This window comes from Trichechus manatus, unplaced genomic scaffold (genome assembly GCF_000243295.1).
Source record: "Trichechus manatus latirostris isolate Lorelei unplaced genomic scaffold, TriManLat1.0 scaffold00103, whole genome shotgun sequence".
NCBI lineage: Eukaryota > Metazoa > Chordata > Mammalia > Sirenia > Trichechidae > Trichechus > Trichechus manatus.
In genome coordinates this window covers 7,873,409-7,896,012 of record NW_004444039.1, presented here as the reverse complement: position 1 = coordinate 7,896,012, position 22,604 = coordinate 7,873,409, and the positions used below count along the sequence as shown (strand labels likewise).

Genomic DNA, 22,604 nt, shown 5'->3' with positions numbered 1-22,604 from the left:
TTTTTTTTTTTCCTTTCGTCTTACTACTTTTCTCATTTGTTGAATCTGTCAAATATTATCAGTCAATTTCTCTCAGGTCCTTGGTGCCAATGCTAATTGCTATGTGGACGTTGGGTCTGAGCTACCTTTAAAAACATAACCGTCGTTATTTACTCCAAGGTGACAGCAACATTGGGAGAACCCTGTGTCATCTTCACAACCTGCAATCATGTTCATCCTTAAACTGTGTCATGAAAGGTAGCTCAGCCAATCAGAGCACTTAGGGAATGCAAATTTCAGCACAACCCCCAGAATTTAATTCAGTTCTGTGCATCCAGCTTCAAGAGGGAAACTATTAGCATGGAACATACCAGACAACCACCAGGGTAGTGAGGACATTTAAAGCCTTTTAAGTATAACAAGTAGAAAAATATAAAAAACCGTTTTAAAAAGAGGTATGTTTCCTCATACCTTTGTGACTTGGCATATGCTGTTCCTCCTGGAATAGCTCTGATGTCACTGCCTCATGAAGCCCCTCCTCGTCCTGCCCCCAGCTCCAGCCTGCATTAAGTTCCTCTTCTCTGCTCCCAAGAGAATAGACCCTCCATGAGGCCAGCAGCCCTATCTGCTTGGGTTCCTGTTGTAACCACAGCACTTGGCACACTTCCTGGGGCAGAGTAGCTTCTCGGTAAATATTTGTTGAGTGGGTAATGTATCCCATGACAGCCTGCACATATCTGTTATAGCAACTACTCGTCACTGTTGGTTTTTTAGTTCTCTATCTTTCTTCATTTGATTGTGACTTTTCTGTCTGCAGAGCCTGTATTTTTATGTTGGTTTTTTAAATACTTAGTTCCAGTAAGTATTTTGTATTGAGGCTGGGTGTTCAAGAAGCATGGGATCAAATGAGTAAATGACTGACTGTGCAAACAGATGTAGACAGTAGATGACTCCAGGGACGATAGGGTAGCTGCCCTTAAGCTGTGCCAGGGCTGTCATGTGGATGAGGGATGATTCCTAAGGGCAAGTTTTCAGGGAGGCAAATTTGGCTCCAGGCAAGGCAGGGTGATTGCAGGGGCCAGCAGTGGAGTGGCCTGGCCCCGGAAGGAGGGAGTTTCCCGTTGCTGGAGGAAGACTGGACAGCAGCTTCAGAGCTGCTCACCTGGGATGTTGTAGACAGTGTTTCTGTCTCTGGTCAGTGTTGGACCAGGTTGTGCATGGGGCGCCTTGGAACTGGAGACGCTCTCTTTCCTTGACGCAGGTTGCAGGGCGTCTCCACGTGGAAGTGATGCGCGTGACAGGAGCTGTTCCGGAGCGCGTGGTGGAGGATGAGTCCTCGGAGAACTCCAGTGAAAGTGGGAGCCTTGACGTCGTAGACGGCAGCGGGGAAGTCATTCACCGGGTCAAAAAAATGACGTGCCGGGTGAGAGCACGGCAATGGGGAGGCTCACATAAATGACCTTTTTCAATACAGTGGGGGACTGTCCTTTTCCGGGAGAATAGAGCGCTTTCTGATGGCAGTTGCGTAAAATTTCGAAGCGTATACGTGTTTTTTATTTGGCACGTGAGAAGTATGTGTTGCTTGGTTAGTTAAAGGGGATTGTATGTTGCTTAGTTGAAGTCCCTGAGTGGTATAAATGGTTGACATGCCCGGCTGCTAACTGAGAAGTTGGTGGTTCGAGTCCACTCGGAGATACCTTGAAAGAAAGGCTTAATGATCTACTTCCAGAAAATCAGTCATTGAAAACCCTGTGGAGCACAGTTCTACTCTGACACATGCGGGGTTGCCATGAGTTGGAATCAGCCGCAACTGGTTTTATGTTGCTTGGTTAATTATGTTCTTTTTAAAAAAGTTTACATCTATATCAGAAGTTCAGCATTAAGAAAATTCTAGGGGAATGTGTGCATTTGTTTTCATGCTTATATACTGTAGTTACAGCAGTGTGCTACAGACTTAATTGCAGACAGAACCCTTAGTGAAATGGTGCCAGGTATTCCAGATGTCCGATGGATGACTTAACTTGTTCCATCACTTACTCTGAAATTTGAGTTAGTCAAAATAGGAAGAAAAATGTTTAATTTTTTTTTTTTTTTTTTTTTAATGGGAGTCACATTTGCATTTTTCGCTCTTCAGGTGAAAATTAAAGAGGCATCCGGACTGCCCTTGAGCCTCTCGAATTTTGTCTTCTGTCAATACACATTCTGGGACCAGTGTGAGTCTGTGGTGGCTGCGCCCGTGGTGGACCCAGAAGTGCCGTCTCCCCAGTCCAAGGATGCCCAGTACACAGTGACTTTCTCTCACTGTAAGGTACAGATGACGTTGCACAGCCAGCTATGTGGCGGCATCTGGGTTAGGTGCAGCTCAAAGATCTATTTGTAACTTAAAATTTTTCCCTAAGGATTTTTTTAAATTGATATATATATATGCATTTTTTTAACCTCAAAATATATTTCCATTCCGTAAGTACAAGATATACTTACAAATTCAAATAATTTGGAAGTATTTAAAATAAAATCTGGAAAAAACCTCTACCCAGAATCTTATTTCCCACAAGTGTGACCGCCAAGGGCAGTTTGCTACATATTTTAAGAAACTAAATTAAAGTTTTAGTAAACTATTAAACTTATTAAATTATGCTCTACGGCTTTCACAGGTATATTGTAAACATTTGTGCACACACGTAAATGGGCATAGATGTGTATTTACGGCCACGTGTGCGTAACGTCTTAAACATGTTTTACGACAATGGCATCACGTTATACATTCTGTAGATTTGCATCCTATTATGTTAATATACGTAGACATTGTAGCATGTAAGTTGATATAGATGCTTCTCTCTCTCTTTTTTGTGAGGGGAGGGGAATGCAGCATAACATTCTGGTATACCCTATGAATTTTACAAGCATTTATAAAATGAGAAAAGTGAATTTTTGGTGAATGTTGGATGAGTCTACTTTGAAAGGTCACTTGACTTCCCTTGCTTTCATGCAGGGCTGCCAACAAGTCATTTCTGAAGGACAGGTCCAGTCCACGCCCTAGTTTTGTCTTTTCTTGGAAAGCCCTGAATAGATACTCAAGACCCAAATCATGTCCGTTCTTTCTGTTCTCCACTTAGAAAACAGATCCACCTCATCACCCATACAATTTCACTTATATAAAGATGATAGGCCTTTTTCTTGCAGCAGATCAATCAATAGCCCACAATTCTTTGTCTCTGTTTACAAAGTCTGTTTCTCAATATCTTTATTGATCATTTTTAGTGTTCTCTGAATACTCTTTTATATATTCCCCGTCTTTCTTTGGAATCCTCAAAGCTGCTTATTTGGAAGGTGAAATCTAACTTTTAAATACATCCTAGTAAGCCACTGTTTTTGTAAAAACTAGTCCCAAAGCCACTGGATTCACTGTGTGACCTTGAGAAGCTACACATACTCACCAGATCTCTCTTTTCTTCTTCTCTGAAATATGTCCATCGTACTAGTTGATTATTAGATTTCCTGTTCGTCTAGTATTCTGGCTCTGTCTCCAAATGAAATAAGTAAAAAGAGAGAGTGTGTATGTAAGGTTAAATCAGTATAGCCCAGCTGTTCCCAGAAATTAGAATTACAGACAAGTCTTCACCTGAGATTCCATAGAGGCCAATGGAAGAAAAATTGGTTTGATTCCTTGCCCACTGCGTTTTTCTGGGTGATTTGCCTTCTACTTCTTCAGTATTCATTTCCTCATAGTTATCTGTTTGCATTTTAGGATGAGGAATTGGGGTGGGAGAGTTCAAGGCACCGAAATATAAAGATAATTGTTTAGAATTTGACTCTGTTATAGTTGCCTAAATCCTAGGAAGAAACAATCAAAAGTTCCTGCCTTGATGTTCCGAATGAACCTATCCCAGCTGGAAGTCAGAGTGGCATTGTGGAACTAAAAAGAATAAGGAGTAAGGGAACATGGATCTGACTCATTTCTGTAACTAACAAGCAGTATGGCTTTGGACCAGTTGCTTTTTTCACTTCCCTCATTTATAAAAGAATGAGGTTTAATTAAATTGTCTCATAATTTCTCTTCCACATTTAATATTCTGTGGTTCCTTGTGGTTTTCTATAAAACTTAAGAGATGGTTATGGTTGGGTCAGGTTAATATACTCCAAACTGAATCTATGTACAGTTGAAAGATACAAAGGAAATCTCACGGGCTCCTCGGTGCATAACTCTTCTTGCTGTTTCCTTCCTCCCCTTCTCCCAGGACTATGTAGTGAACGTCACCGAAGAATTCCTGGAGTTCATTTCAGATGGCGCATTGGCGATTGAAGTGTGGGGCCACCGGTGTGCTGGCAATGGTAGCTCCATCTGGGAAGTCAATTCCCTTCATGCTAAGACAAGGACACTGCATGACAGGTGTGTACTTGGCTGTGAGCTTCAGACACAGGGTCAGCACTAGCGCTTGGACAGTGGATAAGAATACAGGCTCTGTACTCTGGGCTGCTGCTGTTATTTAGAGCAAGTTACTTAACCTCCCGGAGCCTGTTTCCTCCTTTACAAAGCAAGGATGATAAAAAGAACTACCATGCACCAAGGCCATTCAGTTGAGAAAGGGAAATCTTTTCAACAAGTGAGACTGAACCATCTGTATTGGTTCTACGCTGGGGAAACTCCGCCTTGACCCTTACCTCACACCACACACAAAAATTCATATGAGATACGTCATGACCTCAAGTGTAAAAGTTAAAACTAAAAGCTTCTAGAAGAAACTAGGGCTATCTTCACGACTTGAGGATTGTCTTAGGCTGGGCTCTCTAGAGAAGCAAAACCAGTAAAGCGTATAAATATATATAGAGAGATTTATGTCAAGGAAATGGCTCATGAGATTGTAGAGGCTGGAACTTCCCAAGTCCATGGGTCAGGATAGAGGCTTCTCCGGATTCACGTAGCCGCAGGGGCTGGCAAACCCAAGATTAGCAGGTAAGCTGCTAGCTCAGATCCCAGGAACTGGAGGTCAGATGAACAGAAGCCAGTTGCAGGATCTAGAGTGAGCCAAAGCCCACGAGCCTTGCCAGAAAGTCCACTTATGTTCAGTGCAGGCCACAACCCCAAGGCAACTCCCTTTTAGCTGATTGGCTACTCACAGCAGATCCCATCATGGAGGCGGTGACATCATATCAAATCTTATCATGGAAGTGATCACATCGTCATAAGACTGTCAAACTACATCACAGCTGCCAACCCACTGCGAATCAGGGCCCAGCCAAGTTGACATACAACCTCAGCGATCACCAGGATAGTCACAGACCTCAGAGAGGGCACAGAAAGCACCAACTGTGGAAGAAGAAATTGATAAGTTGGACTTAATCAAAATTAAAAGCTTGTGCTCATCAAAAGACACCATTATGAAAATGATTCAGTGAGCCATAGTCTAGAAGAAAACTGGCAGTTTCTCATAAGGTGGACCATTCACCTGTTCTGTGACCCAGCAGTCCCGCTCCTGGGTGCTTACCCACGAGAAAGGAAAACGCAAGTTCACAAACAGATTCAAACACAAATATTCATGGCAACTTTGTTCATAATACCCCCAGATTGCAAACAACAGGAGAATGGATAAACAAGTTGTAGAATATTCATCCAATAGAACTCTACTCAGCAATAAAAGCAAGAGAACTATTGATACTGATTTGGATGAATCTCAGAAACGTTATGTTGAAAGGAAGAAGCCAGACACAAAGGAGAACATACTGCATGATTCTACTTATGTGAAGTTCTAGGACAGGCAACATTACACGTTTAAATGGCTACTGCCGGAGGTGTGAGAAGATTGCGTGGGATGGGGCATGAGGAAACTTTCTGAAATCATGGCGGTGGGGGTTACCCTGGTGTATGCATTTGTCAAAACTCATCCAACTGCATACTCCAGATCTGGAATTTCACTGAATGTAAGTTATACCTCAGTAAAGTAAATAAATAAAGAACCTTATACCTTAGGGTTATTTTGAGAGTTAGGTAAGAAGAGAATCTCAGTGAGTAAATGCTCAGTGAACGGTGGCTTTTTACCGTTAGTGCTCATACTGTCCCCGGGTGATGACAGTGCTGTGTGTTGGGTTGTGGTTTTGCAGGTGGAATGAAGTAACTCGCAGGATAGAAATGTGGATCTCCATCTTAGAACTGAACGAGTTAGGGGAATACGCTGCCGTAGAGCTTCATCAGGCGAAAGATGTCAACACGGGAGGCATCTTTCAACTAAGACAGGTACTAAGTGTGGGTTTTTTTGTTTGTTTTCGTGTTTTCTCCCCGTCGCATCCTATATACACTTCGGGGGCATTTTCTAATTATTTGCCTCTTTCTTCCTTAATTCTTTCCGTTTCTTTATTTCCAACCTCCCCCTTCCTCGCCTTGGCACCCGCTCCCCACCTTGCCTCCACCTCTGCAGGGTCATTCTCGTAGGGTGCAAGTCACGGTGAAGCCCGTGCAGCATTCGGGGACCCTGCCTCTCATGGTGGAAGCTATCTTGTCGGTATCCATTGGCTGCATAACGGCCAGGTCTACCAAACTCCAGAGAGGGCTGGACAGTTACCAGGTAAGACAGACAGATTCAGAAGAGCATTTCACAAAGGTTGGTTGATACAGAATTAAATCAGTTAATGAGCTGGGATGGGCGCCCATTTGGGAATATAACAGATCTCCGTGTCTTCACCATATCTCTGCCCCCCAGTTCACATTTCCATACATTACCTTTCTTCTAGATTTAACATTCTTTATTTGCTTAGAGTTTAATAGTTTTATTTGTAAACACACACGTATTAATGCTGTAGTACTCATTCACTCTGGGCAGAGTTCATTTTATGTCTGGCCCAAATTATGTTGAATGTTTGGCATTGCTGCCTGGCCCGTCCACTGTCATTACTATCGTAATACTACCCCATACGCCGGCATTGTTAACCAGGTCTTTGAAAACTCTACTTGTCTAAAATCAAAAGTTGACTTCATGATCATTTTTGTTCATTAAATCTCCATGCATTAAATCGTATGTTCCCATTTTAAAAGGAAAAAAAACATACAGTAAACCCCTAAGAGTTGGTCTTCACGCTATCAGCCAGGACCCCTCAGTAGTCCATGAGCCTCAGCTGTGAGATGAGGAGCTCGCCCCCCCGCCCCCGGCGGCCTGGAAGGGTGGACCTACCTCACTCTGCCCTCAGTTTCCTACCCGACGTGAGCTGGGGCCCGGGGAGAATCAGACCCGCACATTCTGGCTCTCTCTCTGCCGTGTGAGATAGGAAACACTTCCTCTTCTTTAAGGAATCGTGATGAGGAGAAAACATTTCTCCTTTGGGCTCTCTGTGGAGTCTGGGCGTCAGCCCAGCTGATCTTGAGTATGATTCATCTTCCATCTCAGTTTCCTTTTGGCATTCAGGCAAAGCTTTTTAGGAAGGCTAAAAATCCACACCCAGACCGCTTGGCTGTAAGGCAGGCGTAGCTGGATCAGACCCTGCCATCCCTACGCCAGGCCACTGTCCCCTCTGGCTGTCAAAGTCTGGGGGAGAGGATGAATGAGGATCCAAGCATGGGGGCTGTTCTATTTGGGGAGAGACTTTGCCCGCCCAGCTTTCCTTGTGTGTGTGCAGCATGTGACTAAGACGCTGGGTTGTACGGGTTCTCATCCCAGATGGTCACCCTGTTGGTGGTCTTCGTCGGGGTGGCTACTTAGGAGATGCGGGCTCTCAGTCTGATTCAGCCTTACTAAATGATGACCTTGACTGGGTAAATTAGACTTTGAGTTCCCTTTTCTTGTCTCTAAAATGATGAAGTGGACTTCTTAATTCTCTGAGGTCCCTTTCTGCAATAAAATTGTGTGGCTTAGTAAGTCTCTGGTCACAGATGAAACAGTGAGTCTGTGTGTCCTAAACCACGACCTACAAAATACGGAGCATCAACCGACTGAACTCCCATCTGAGGAACAGGTTAAGGATTTATTGATTAATTGCATTTTTTCAACAACTCCACCTGGAGTTAAAACTGATTATCGAACATTGAGCTCTCAATTACCAACCTTTCCCCAATGCTCTGTACTCTTTTAAGAGCATATTACTAGCCATACTGATCTAAAGTGTTTTAAAGGTTTTTTTCCCTTTGCTGCCACGTTCAAGGTCATGCCCAGTAACTTTCTGTTGTTGTTGATGTAATACTGCAGAACTGTTCTGATACAGCAGCTCAGACCAGCCCAGAATGCGTGGATTTCACAGCAGTTTTACATCATGAGAGTTGATGCCAGTTTTCCGTTTCTACAAGTTGTAAAAATTAATGTTAGCGAGATCTGTCCTGTCATTACTGTGGGGCTCCATATTAATTCAGAATTAACACGAAGAAAAATTACTTCAGGATTAGATTTTCACTTAATAAGTTAGAGTCATTTAAATGATAATGATCTGTCACCTATCTAAGTAAAACAGAAAAACCGAGGGGGTTTTGAAGCCTACACAGATATGAGAATAATTTTAACTGTGTTTTTAAAGTACTTAAAAGGAAAACCAAAAACAGTTCAGTGTCTCTTCTCTAAGTAGGCTGCTTCACAAATGGCCTGTTTGAATACTTGCCCCTCCAGTAAGCACAGGAAAAGTGAAAGAAGGTTGCAGGTGGCCCAGCCCTCATTCTGAGTAGACCCTGCCTTCATCTGGATGGTTATTCTCTACAAGTGAGAGCTCCTAAATTCCTGTGTCTAAGGAAGAATTGTCTCAGCTAGAATTTGGTTCTTTTCAGCATGGTGGTTTTCAGTTTTGCCCCCCCAAAAAAGTGTTTGCCGAAATTTTCAGGTAATTAGCATAAAATGAGTTGGAATCGACTCAACGGCAAGTAACGAGAGCAACAAAAGTGTAAAATGTTGCCATGAGTTTGGGACAGTTCGAATTTCCCAGCTGACTTGTCATGGTCGGTAGTGATACTGATAGATCCATGTGGGCGAGATAGTTTCCTGCGCTTTGTGGGAGGAGAGTATGGAACCTGGCCCGGATGTATCCTTCGGTTCCCTGTGAGCCTTACCTGTGATGATCTCAAAGACCAAAGGGGTTGGAGACCAGTGGCCTGGTGTCTAGCCCTGATCCTGCCAGTGTGCAGGTATTCTTGGGGTAAACCATTTCATCTTTCCAAATTTCCATTCCCTCATCGCTGAAATTAAAGGTTCGCCAAAAGAATCTGTATTTTTCTGGTCCTTTCTAGTTTTGCCATTCTGTCTCTCTAGGCCCATCCCAAACCTCAGTCAAATAGGCCACCCATAGATACATACCAACTATTCACATAACAATGAAGTTATTTTTAAATGACCGCTTGCTTCCTAAAAACCTTAAATTCTCTAAATAATTATAGACAACTGAATGAAATCCACTAAACCTTCTGAGATTCAGTGAAGTTTTATTATGCTGATACTGTGTGGGCTGTCCAGTATGGTGTGTGTGTGTTAAGCTAAAGAATTATTTGTGTGCTGTTTGAGAAACAAAATGCATGTCCTTTGTGTTTATTTTTTTCCTCCCAGAGAGATGATGAGGCTGGTGATGATATGGATAGTTATCAGGTATTGTTGCTGCTGTCGATCCTGTGGCATGGGGCACAGCTACTGCTAATTGCCAGCGTCCGCAAAGCAGAGGACAGGAGAGCGAGAAGGCAGTTTTTCTCTGGCTTTTGATTTGCTTTAAAGCATAATCAGGGGTACAATACTATTTCCACAGATTTCCCTGTCAGCTCAAAATTTATAACCAGATTCTGCATTTTTGCTATGCCATTTGAAATGACGAGCTTGCAAAGCCTTGCTAAGCAAGAGCATTATCACTGTATTAAAACTGGTAATCTTAAAAATCACACGTTATCCAGCCATAATCTTGAGCTAGAGTCTTGTCTTTCCTATGCTGAACTGCACTTTGCTGGTTATATCCAAGAGACTGGTACTGTTCTAATATGCCGTTTTACTTTGAAAGGCGTTGGCTAGATAAGAACATTGAAGACGTCTTATGCACATATTTTTTTGTTTTTGTTTTAGTCAGTTTTTCTTCAGTCATTGGACAAGCGTATTTATCCATGACTTGTAGAATTCAAGTCTCAGCCTTTTCTTTTTGGAAATTTAGAAAGTATGCACAGATATAAAATTTTGCCTCATCAGGACTCACCGGCCTGACGTCATGGAACTGGGGTGATAGCGGGGGTCAGAGCAGCTAACCAAGATGATGGTTTCTGGGCTTGGTTCCCAGTCTTTGCACTGGTTCTTCACACAAGTTTTAAAAGAATGCTTTGCCTGTGTGCCTTCCTGTATGTAAATTGTGGTGCACTGTGGGTAAAGCCTCAGAGGTCCTCAAAGAGCACACGTCTGTTCTTAACGTAAGGAGCCTTGGTGGCACAGTGGTTAGGAGCTCGGCTGCTAACTAAAAGGTCAGCAGTTTGAATCTACCACCTGCTCCTTGGAAACCCTATGGGGCAGTTCTGCTCTGTCCTGTAGGGTCGCTATGAGTCGGAATTGACTCCACGGCAATGGGTTTGGTTTTGTTTACTCTTAACGTAAGGTCCCTAGGTGGCACAAACAGTTTGCGCTCAATGCCAACTAAAGGTTGGCAGTTCAAACCCCCCCCCCCGCCCCCGCCAGTGGTACCATGGAAGAAAAGGCCTGGTAGTCTGCTTCCATTACGATTGGAAGAACCCTCACTGTCGAGTCTATTCCTGCTCATAGTGACCCTGTAGGACTGCACCATAGGGTTTCCAAGGCTGTCATCTTTACAGAAGCAGAAGGCCACATCCTTCTCCCGTGGAGCAGCTGCTGGGTTCAAACCACCAACCTTTTGGTTAGCATCCGAGCGCTTAACCACTGCGCCACCATGGCTCCTTTCCATTAAGGTTATAGACAAGAAAACCCTGTGGAGCAGTTCTACTCTGTAGCCGGTTGGGGTCGCCTTGAGTGAGACTTGACTCAATAGCAGCTAACGGCAACATCAGCTGTTAATGTCAGGTCTTAAGGGTTAGACTGGGATCAGGCAAGTCAGAGAACATTTTGAATAGGATTGCTGGGACTTCCTTCCCTCCTCAGGATTTTGCTAAGAGAGAAAGCAAACAAAAGCAACCCCTAAGGGAAGTTTTCCCGTCCCGCCGCAGGTTCTCAGTCACACCGTTTACTAAGGTTCTGCCGGCTGTTTGTATGCTGCCAGTCTCGTTGTTCACAGCGATGTCCAACAGATGCTTCTGGGATTTCTTAAAGCATGGCTGGCTGCATGTGGGTTTTTGCATGGGAGGTTTTTGGTTAGCCTAACGGCAGCTGTTGGAAGTAAAGCCTTTGCAACAAGTTGGAAAGGGTCTCTGCCTACCTATTCTTGCACTTCAGAGAATACGTGTGATCAGGCCAGTGAACTGTGAGCTATGTAAATGGCTGTCTTGTTCTATCCCATTTGCTATTACACGGTTTGGGCTCTGTTCATGGTGTCCTGCTTGGAATCACAAATCCTTCCAATGAATAGCTACGATTTCAATGCCCGCACAGTGTAAAAATCAGCCAGCAGCAGGTGTGGTTGGAGATGTCTTGCTTTTAAGTATAATCATCCTTTTGGAGATTGAGGGGCTCTGATTCTTGAGTTAATGGGACCCTTGATCAGCATGTGTTGTTACTGAGACCTCTTTGCTTTCTCGCATATTAATCACACAGCTATGTTCGATGGCCTTTCCCAATGAAAAGTTTCCTAATCAACTTAAATATCCTTCAAAAATAAAGATAGAAAAGAAATGGTTGTCTCTGCACTGTACAGCAAAATGTTTTCCCTCTCTGATGTCAGGAAGAAGATTTAAACTGTATAAGAGAGAGGTGGTCTGATGCCCTCGTTAAACGACGAGAATACTTAGATGAACAGATTAAAAAAGTCAGCAATAAACAAGGTATGTGGTATTTAGTGTCACTGAGCTATAGCTAGGAAGACTGCTGAAATGGCAGATGCTTTGTTACCTGTAGAGTTAACCACAAATTTAAAAAAAAGGAAGGGAAGGCACGTGGTATTAAGGTTTTCTCTGAGAATAGCTGTTTCGCTTTTACACTGTAGTGGAAGGTTGTTTTCTTCCGCCGTTAGAGTATCTTAGTTTTTTGAATTCGTAAAAATTACTGACGTCAGTGAATCTTACTGTGGAGTGTTGGCTTTCAAAGGTTCTGAGCGTGAAAGTAGTTAAGTTTTCATTAAAACCATGCTTTAACCGTGACATTGAATGTCAAACTCACATTTTGTTTTGAGAAACACAAGTAAGATTAGTATCTCCATATAATGTATTCTAGGCTCAGGACGGGCGACTGACGGCACTTAAAAGGTGACTTCAGAGACCACAGCACTGGCAGGTCACCTCCCAGCTCCCGTTGGGACAGAGCTATGAGCTCAGCTCCTTCGGGGCTGCCCCCTTGCAGTGCCCCTCTCTGCCACCTAGCCCCCAGGATGACATTGGCCAGTGCCGGCCAGGGCTCGCTTAGATTCTAGAGTTAGAAATGTGCTCGTGAAATCCTTCGTTTCTCATCCTGACTTTCCCGTTCGCTGATCGTGATTGAGTCTACACCCAAGGACGCATCACGAGTATTACTCCATTTCATGGAGAAGTCAGCAAAAATCCTCCCTCAGAGAAACATCCTGGCTCAACACCCTTGGTGTCAGTTTGGGTATGTTGCTCTGGACACGTCATCAGGAAGGATCCCTCCATAGAGCAGGACATCACATTTGGTGGAACAGAGTGCCAAAATGTGCTAATGAAAAGTCACTTTGACTATGTATAGGCAGCCTCAGAAGTGAATTATGGGTAAGAGGATTTCACTGTATGTCTATAAAATCCCTTCCATAATGACTGTGGAGGAAAACAGGGTTGGTTCTAAGGAGTGGAATATATGGCGTGTTTTAATCCTCCATCTTTATAAAATGGTGTATAGTTTTTTTTATAAGGCAACATCACACCCATTATTTCATTTGATTGTTCCAACAAGTGCATAAAGCAGATGTGACAGGCATCCCTGTTTAACAGATCAGGAAACTTAGACTTGTTTGTTGAATACCTTTGCTAAATTACGGAACCAGCAAAATGACCTGTCCTCTAATTACTCTCCCAATGCTCTTTCAACTCTCCTCACGTACGGCATGTTAAGCCAGTGTCCTAGCATCCCCAAGCTCCTCTGCATACTCATGCTTGAACTTAGAAGCCCCAGATCCTTTCTGGGAACATAGGGGATGTTTAAACCACCTGTGGCCATCACTGAGTAAGGATCTGTCCGTTTATCTTAAGTTTAGAGATTGCACTTGTTCCCCTCTTGGCACTCATTCCTCATTTCGTTCTTTCCGCAGAGAAAACAGAGGATGACGTGGAGCGGGAAGCCCGGCTCGTGGAGCAGTGGGTGGGGCTGACTGAGGAGAGAAACGCTGTGCTGGTCCCAGCACCGGGCAGTGGCCTCCCCGGGGCTCCCGCCAACTGGTGAGTCCTGTCTTCCTGCCGGCAGGCCAGGCAGGATAGTGCAGAGTGACTGTGGCCGAAGTCATCACGTGACTTTCCAGCCCACATGAGCTGCCAGGGAAGGGCTCCCTCTCTAGTGCTCCCGCCCCTCTTCCTGCTGCAGCCAGCTTCCTGCCACAGGACGCAAAGAGCTTGGAATCAAGTGCCCCGCCCCTCTTGCTCTGCAGACGCAACTGGGACATGGCTCTCTCATCTTCAGAAATTCTTTCCTGTTGTCTGAAAGAAGGATGTTTCAGAGTGGACTTAGAGAGGGCAGAAAATATGTCTTCTTCTTATTTACCCTAGTGCCTGTCTACTTTGGTGCCCAGTGTAGGGTAAGAACGCGCTTAAGCGTTGCATGATGATTGAATGAATCACTCGGTCAGTCAGTCCTGTGGAGGCTCATGAGGAGCAACATGGCGTCATGGTCTATGGAGTCAAATAGATCTGGATTTCATTTCCAGCTTCAGCTCTTAACTGCATTTCCTTAAGCCAGTTATTTAACTTATCTGAGGCTTCGTTTCCAAATCTATTAATGGAGTCACCTTTTGGTTTTGTTGTGAGAATTAGAGATAATGTGTATAAAATACCTTGTACAGAGTGCCCACTCAATGCTAGTTGCTGCTGCTGCTTATTCTCATTATTCAGATCAGATGTTCCAGGTATGTAAGAGAAATCAGATTCCTTTTGTACATGGAATGTACAATGTCCATTGTCTCTTTTGGGCAGGCATAGAAATATTAGTGATGTTATTTTTGTCTGTAATGATATGGAAGAGTCCCTGGGTGGTACAAACAGTTAAGCACTCAGTTACTAACCAGAAGGTTGGCGGTTCACGTCTACCCGGAGGTGCCTCATAAGAAAGGCCTGGTGATCTACTTCCCAAAAATCACAGCCATTAAAAACCCTATGGAGCACAGTTCTATTCTGACACTCATGAGGTCACCATAAGTCAAAATCCAGCTAGATGGCAACTGTTTTTTTTTTTTTAATGATAGATGAAAGTGTAGTTTATTTCATAATCTGTTTTATAAAACTTGAGAATCTGAATTTGCAAACACCTAACTGATATTTCTCACTGCAGATGCTCCTGTTGTGCCAGGTCCTATAGGTTCCATGGAATGTAGCCACCAGCCCTTGCCCTGGACAGGCGTCCCAACCCAATCCTGTTTCCTTCCTTTGTCCCTCAAGGCCTCCCTCTAGTTCTTCTCACCCCAGTCTCTCTTATTTGAGGTGTTTCCAAACTGTAGCATGTCTGAGATCATCTTGAATGTTTGTAAAATGTAGAGTGCTGTGTCCCATCCCTGGTCATTCTCGTGTGGGAAAGGGTGGGACCCAGGACTCTTTATTTTAAGAGGCCTCCAAGTGCTTCTGATGCAAGTGGGCCTTGGTCTCTCCTGCATTCTCCATCTTGTATTTCCATCTTGCATTCTCTTCTCCTTTGATCTTTTTGAATATTGTTCCCTTTTGTTTACTTCCCTAGGCTCCAGTCCTGTCCTCTGTTCCCACTCGAACATGTCTCCCCCTTTTTCCCATCCATGGAAATGATGTTAGAAAGGCTTCAGTTAATCTAAACTAGGGAGATAGGTAGCTGCCGTCAGATCGACTCCAGCTCATGGCGACCTAAAGTACAATGAACGGGACACTGCATGGTCCTGTGTCATCCTCATGATCACTGTCATGTTCAAGTCCATCATTACAGCTATTATACCACTCCTTCCTCCCCGAGTCTCCCTCACCCCTTTTGGCACTCTGTTCCACCAAATGTGATGTCCTTCTCTATGGAGTGATCCTTCCTGATGACGTGTCCAGAGCAAGCTAGTTGGACAGTGTTCTGTTGCGATCCATAAGGTTTCCATTGGCTAATTTTCAGATGATCTCCAAGTCTTTCTTCCTAGTCTTAGTTTATATAAGGCACGTAATTTCTATGATTTGTGTTAACAGGGAAATCAAGAAATGTGAAGTATTTCACTAATAGAACCTGCACCTCACAGTGGTCTCTCCTGCTTCCATACCTCAGTGGTGTTTTATTAGTTATTTAACAGCATGTAAAACACATATTTTGTTATGACTAAATTTTGCTATTAAATTTAGGATCCCGCCTCCTGGAATGGAAACCCATATACCAGTTCTCTTCCTTGATTTGAACGGTAAGTAGACACTTAAAGGTCTGGGGTCTTATTGCGTTTTCATTAAGGCTTGTAATCTACTCAGACCCCCATCATTTTGGTCCTTAAATCACTTTTCTAATCACCCATGTGCTATATCTAGGTGACATTTTTAGTCCAGTGAACTATGTATAAGCATAACATGTAGAATCATTAGAAGAGACATGGATGTTTAATGTAAAAAAGAGAGTCCCTGGGAGATCGAGAATTGCATACAAAAACCTTAAAACAGTTATTCTCAAGCGTTAATGGACCTGGAAAGTAATCACCCCCGAGATTCTGAATCTTTATGCTTGACAGGGGCACAGGAATCTGCCTTGATCACTAGTGCACCAACCCTCCTGAAAATCTGATGCCAGTGGCACCCTCTAACACACTAATACCGCCTTAGGAGTTGCTCTCTAGTACAGCAATGAGCTCGAACCTGGGTCAGCCTAGAACAATGGTTTTCAGTGTGTTTTAGCAGTGAAACCCTTCATCCGAATGAACTCTTAAATGGAACCCCATATGTAGAACATAAAAGCAGAGTTGCTGAGTGTGGAGGTGGGCAGGCTCCTGGCAGGCGCTTCTTCAGGACCCTCGGGCTCCTCAAAACATACCCCTGAAAACCACTGTTCGGATGGAAGACCCGTAATGGGTGGATGGGAGACACAGGGAGGTTGGTTTTGGTTCCTCGCATGAAGAATTTTTTAAAAGCCTCGAAGTGAATTTGCGGACAGAGTCGGAGAAAAATGAAGAACAAAATTCAAACTCATAAAAAAAGATCAGACTTATTGGTCTGACAGACACTGGAGAAATCCTGGGAGTATGGCCCTCAGACACCCTTTTAACTCAGGACTGAAGTCACTCCTGAGGTTCATCCCTTAGCCACAGATTAGATAGGTCCATAAAACAAACAGTAATACGTGTAGCTCAACCATGTATGTGAGACTAAATGGGCGCAGCAGCCCAGAGGCAAGGACGAGAAGGCAGGAGAGGACAGAAAGCTGGACAAATGGAAATGGGGAACCCAAGGTTGAGAAGGGGAGAGTGTTGACACGTTGTGGGGTTGGCAGCCAATGTCCACAAAACAATTTGTGTATTAATTGTTTAACGAGAAACTAATTTGCTCTGTAGACTTTCACCTAAAGCACAATTTAAAAAAAAAGAAGTGGATTTGCCTCTATGGGGTCACCTCATTAGGTGGTGAGTTGCCCATTACTGGAGGTATACAAGCAAAGGTTGGGTGGCCACTTACAGAGATTTGTGAAGGGCATTGGAATAAGATGATCTTCATATTTCTCCCAAGTGCTTAGAACTTTGATTCTAAATTGGTAACTTAACTGCTAAAATCTCTAATATAGTGTAAGTTATGTAAGTAACACAACAAACCTAACATTAGGTTGTAGGAAAAATTGACACCAGAAATTTGCAGAATTCTAAGGTGAGTTTATCTTGTGAAAATATTTGCTCCTAGGACAACATTTGGAATCTGTTCCGTCCATTTTATAGTAGAATCTCAGAGGCACCTTTTGGCTCCTGTGGGAGTATCTGTAGATGCTTGGTAATGCAACAGTTTGCACTTTGCTGCTAAACGAAAGGTTGGCAGTTTGAATCTACCCAGTGGCATCGCAGAAGAAAGACCTGGAGATCTACTTCTGTAAGATAAGAGCCATTGAAAACTGTCTGGAGCGCAGTTCTACTCTGACACGCATGGGGTCTCCATGAGTCAGAGCTGACTTGACAGTAACGGCTTTGGCTTGTTGGTTTTTCAGTAGCGTGTGTAAAGGGGAACGGCCGTTGTGATGCTTGGCATCTGTATTTCAACTGCAAGACAAGGAGTGGAAGAAAGAAAGGAAAATCTGTTTTATGTAAACTTCATCTGTAAAAAGCAAGTTTTTAAAATTTTTGATGTTTGCTTAAAACCCGACTTTTGCCCCACTTGTTTTCTGCACCCTGGATGTGCTTAGCGGACGACCTGAGTGCCAACGAGCAGCTTGTCGGCCCCCACGCGTCGGGTGTGAACTCCATCCTCCCCAAGGAGCACGGCAGCCAGTTCTTCTACCTGCCCATCATGAAGCACAGCGACCACGAGGTAACGGAGCCCCCGGGTTCTCCTCCACGGCTTCGGGTTCTGCGTAAGCCAGCGGGCCTGTCTGCCCATTAAACCGCGGTAGTCTGCTTTGGTGATAGAGGAATGGGGACTTTACGAAATAGAATGTGTGTGTTGTCATTCCAGGAAGGTGAGGAAAGACCCCTGTTGGATTAATGGAGTTGAATGTCTGTTTTCCCTCTGGTTGGTGATGTGGAATGGCTGCACCTGAATTGTGTTGTTTCTGTCCCTCCATCCTTCCCCCACGCCTAGGTTTCAACCATCGCCTCTTGGGACTCCTCGGTACATGACTCCGTCCACTTGAACAGGGTCACACCCCAGAATGAAAGGATTTACCTCATTGTGAAGACCACCGTCCAACTCAGCCACCCGGCTGCTATGGAGTTAGTCTTGCGAAAACGGATTGCGGCCAATATTTACAACAAACAGGTAGTTACAGGGCCTGATTCGGCCGTTGTGCATGTGAGCACGACGTTTGTTCTCCTTCTCGCCATTGCAGAGCAGAGTTCTCCGGGGCTATGGTGATGGATGTGCACGGTGCTACCACACTGGCCAAGTTATAGTGGGATTCTCATGGACCCAAGATAGCGGGGCATGACGCTAGCAGAGGGGAGTGTCGTCCCCAAGAGGACTTTGTGCCTTCAGTGATTGAGACCCAAAGTGCTCGGAGGCGGGGGAGCTATGATATTTCTCCGCTGGAAAACTGGAGAAACGGACACTGAGAGGTTCAGTGTCAGATCCAGGCAGGATAGTGACAGAGCCAGGACAAAACGCAGGCGCCCAATAACCGCTCTCCTGCTTCTCCAGATCTCAGCTCAGGGGTGCTGGCAGCAAAATGGACCCTCTTGACTTTTCTTCTGACCGACCCTTGATAGACTGATTCAACCCTGAAGAAATCAAAAGGGAGGCAGCAGATGGGACAGAGAAACAACCACCAAGCCCCTGAATATGCTGCAAATTCTGTAATCTAATCCCCAGATCAAATAATAGCTGGGCGTCATTGTCCCTCAGGATTGGAGATTAGAATTTTTAGGTTCAATTTTTTTTTCTGTTTTGCTTAATAGTGTGTGTGTCAGATGTATAAACCAAAAAACCCGTTGCTGTCCAGTGAATTCCGACTCATAGCAAAGCCTGTAGGACAGAGTAGAACTGCTCCATAAGGTTGCCAAGGAGCCACTGGTGGATTTGAACTGCCAACCTTTTGGTTAGCAGCCTGTCTCTTATCCACGGTGCCACCAGGGCTCCGTCAAATACATAGTAATTGATAATTCTTTTCAAATTTGTAAAATACTGAGTTTTTCACATAGCTCTTAATACGGCTTTCCTTTTCTATCAAGAGTTTCACCCAGAGTTTGAAGAGGAGAATATCATTGAAAAATATATTTTATTCCTGTGGTGTCACCTATGAAATAGTATCCAATATACCAAAGGTAAAGTATATACTATTTGAAACAATATCAATATGTAAATAATGGAGAATGAGTTAATTCTTAGTTCTCAAAACATTAAAATCATTTTCTCACCAAAATTTTGATGAAAATATTGCCTTCCTGTCCCTTTAGGCAACAGAGGAGATCGAGGACCGGGAAACGCTGGCTCTTATGGCAGCGAGGAGCGAGAACGAAGGTGCGTCCGACGGGGAGACCTACATCGAGAAGTATACACGGGGCGTGCTGCAGGTGGAGAACATTCTGAGCCTCGAACGGCTCCGGCAGGCAAGTAACTGGGATGTCTGGGCTGGAAGATGATACATCACCGTTCTTCACCCTTACACGGACGAAGAGAGGTTTACTTCCCAAGCTCCTTCTCTCTGACTCTACCAGAGAAGAAACACTTGAGTAGCTATCTTTTTTAAAGAAGAGACTTGGGCAAAATAGTAGCAAAAATAATAATAGCAGCCAAACTTCACTGAATACTTCCTACTTGCCAAACACTGTACCTCGGTAGTTGAGATAGATTTATTTCATTTCATCTTCAAGATCACCCTGTAGGGTAAGACTGTGCTAATGCCCGTTTTCAAATGAGAAATTTGAGGCTGAGAGAAGTTTCTAACTTGACCGAGATTACACAGCTGGTGACTGGTGCGAAGCCAGGACGCAGCTCCAGACAGCTTGACTCTAAAGCCAGTGTGTTTCCCCACGGACGATTACTGCCTCCCTAATTTGTGAACCCAGGTTAACTTTTGAGGTGGCAGCAGGACATTCAAAAGAACATCATCCACTAGGCCGTGGAAGTAGCTGAGAGGCAGGAGATGCCACTCCGTAGGAGCAATGGCAGTAAAGTTGTAGAAACGTGTGTTGGTCAGCAAGAAGGGCCGAGATCAGGGTCTGTCAGAAAAATCTTCCTTTAGCAAAAGTCCCACCTAGAATTGCTGCATGAGTAAACCACCCGTTGCCGTTGAGTTGATTCCGACTCATAGCGACCCTATAGGACAGAGTAGAACTGCCCCACAGGGTTTCCAAGGAGCGCCTGGTGGATTTGAACTGCCAACCTTTTGGTTAGCAGCTGTAGCTCTTAACCACTGTGCCACCAGGGTTTCTGAGTAAACCACAGCGGTCGCGAAAGTTCACGGTAGTTTTGCAAGTGCGATAGCTGTGTACTTAGAGGTATTTCTTCTCCCTTTTCTCTGCCCGCCTGTATAAAAAACTCACAGCAGAAATGTCTTTATTTCAGCAGTTGTCCTGATTTTACTTACGAGAAAAATGCTTTTGGTATATTGTTCAGGAAAACAACAAGTGGATACCAAGTTACAGAGAGCCATGTTTATTAGAGGTTATCATCAGCGGCGGGAGAGAGGGGAAAAGGGAACTCATTACTTAGGGGACCCTCAGCTTCTGTTACGGGTGACGGGAAAATCTGGGAGCAGATGAGGGTGATGGCTGAACGACATGTTGAACGTAATTAACGTCACTGAACCGTATGTGTGAAGATTGCTGAAATAAAAATGTTTTGTTAAATACATCTTTACCACAATTAAAAAAAAAAAAAAAATAAGAGTACTTTGGGTGTGTTAGGCATATGGTAAAATTAAAAAAAAAAAAAAAAAATTGGAGCACAGTCATCCCTTCCCACCAGAAAGCGATCCTTAACACCTCCTCAGACCTGGACTGACCTGACCAAATTAGGTTCTCCTTTCTTAGTCTTCTGATGGTACCATGTTTGTCTCTACCATTAGCACTTACCAAAGGGGATTAACATGTCCCACTGGAAACTCCCTTAGAAGCAATGACAATGTCTTCTTCACACCTCTTCCCCCAACACAGTGCCTGACACATAGCAAGTACTCAATAAATATTTCTTCACTAAAAAAACAAAACCAAGTGGATACAATGGGATTTCGTTTTAGAAATATAATTGTGTGTGTGTGTGTGTCTATGATCGAAGTGATTCTTTTTTTTAAGTTTTTATTGTGGTGACATATATATGACAAAACATTTCAGCAGTTTTTGCGTGTACAATTCGCCCTGTTAGGCGTAAGGTTGCTATGAGTTGGAGCCGACTGGACGGCACCTAACAACAACAATTCAGTGCCGTTAACTCCATTGACCATGTTGTGCAGCAGTCACCAGTATTGAAGTAATTTTTATTTCTGTAGTTTCTAAATTTTCTACCTAATATGTATTACCTTTGGAATCAGAGGGAAAAATAATAAACGTTATTTTCAAATTATGTTGCATTTACAGGCCGTCACTGTAAAAGAAGCCCTTTCCACCAAAGCTCGGCATATACGGAGGAGCCTTAGTACACCAAACGTTCATAATGTAAGTTACGTGCCCCACAGATCTGCTTTCTGTGTGATGTATCTCAGGATTCGGAGCAGAGGACATGAGGGGACGTGAGGTTGGGGTTTACAAGGTGGGAGTAGAGCATATGGCACTGGTGTAGACCTCCAGAGTGCCACACCCACTTATCTGCAGCAGGATAGCCTACCAGAGGGCATGTTACGTGGCTTGTCCCTTAATGGAATCTTACTAATCCTGTCAGAATGGGAGGCTGTGGTGGCATCTGATGTCCTCTAACTTCACAAGAGGGAAAGAGAATCAAGATCAGCAGCCCAAGGTTGATTCCTATGAGGCAGAGGTCAGACATGCCTCCTTTCTCTGCGGTCTTTACCAATTCTGACACCAACCGTCCCTCCCATGGCACCCTCTACTTCTCTGCTGGGTTAGATAATTCATTGCAATGGCCACACAGAACTCACAGACAATACTCAACGATTGTGGGGTTTATTAGGGAAGTAACAGGTTATAGTTCCGGTTCAGGAGCGCTCAGGAGACGGTTCTTCCTTCAGGACAGCCTCTCAGCTGTGCCCATCGGGATGCCTCTCTCTGGCCCCTCAGTCTCTGCCCTGCTTGGGCAAGTGTTACAAAGCTCTTTTATCTCTGCTGATAAGTAGCCAGAGACACCCCACTCCATCAGTAACCCTCAACCTGAGGGTGCTCAGTTCTAGCTCCATGAGTCAGCAAACCTAGCTCCCCCTAGTGCCTGGAGGCACCCTACTCCACCAGCAAGTATCCTGCCCAAAGGCACTCAGCTTTCTTGCTCCATGGGCCGGGAAGCCCACTGCGTCTCCTGCCTGTCTTTCCTACTGCCATTTCTCTGCCACGACTTCTCACCGTCTTCATTGTTACAGCTCTCTGTCTCTCTCTCTCTCTCTCTCTTGCTCTTCTGGTTCCAAGAGCTTCTCAGTGCAGGGATCCCAGGTCCAAAGGACATGCTCCACTCCTGGCTCTTCTGTCTTGGTGGTGGTGAGATCCTTTCCTCCCGCCTCTTGGATGGCTCATTTTAAGCCTAGTGGGATGGCAAAACTGACCAGTCCCCCTCGGTGGGCCACAATTAGCTTATTTCTATAATCCCACTCAGTCGTTGTGTGTAAGTCACAAAGACCATGGCTAGAAGGGCCATATTG

General features: G+C 44.3%; 1 protein-coding gene across 1 annotated transcript in view; it reads left to right on the top strand.

Annotated features, from left to right (window-relative positions):
• KIF13A (kinesin family member 13A) overlaps positions 1–22,604 on the top strand; it is a 285,225-nt gene that overhangs the window by 194,701 nt on the left and 67,920 nt on the right. The window contains 14 exon segments of the mRNA XM_023737492.1: positions 1,241–1,402; positions 2,114–2,287; positions 4,218–4,369; positions 6,079–6,211; positions 6,393–6,539; positions 9,486–9,524; positions 11,758–11,857; positions 13,291–13,417; positions 15,530–15,585; positions 17,553–17,677; positions 17,948–18,124; positions 19,033–19,125; positions 19,258–19,410; positions 21,379–21,456. Coding sequence (XP_023593260.1) covers positions 1,241–1,402; positions 2,114–2,287; positions 4,218–4,369; positions 6,079–6,211; positions 6,393–6,539; positions 9,486–9,524; positions 11,758–11,857; positions 13,291–13,417; positions 15,530–15,585; positions 17,553–17,677; positions 17,948–18,124; positions 19,033–19,125; positions 19,258–19,410; positions 21,379–21,456 — 1,716 coding nt within the window.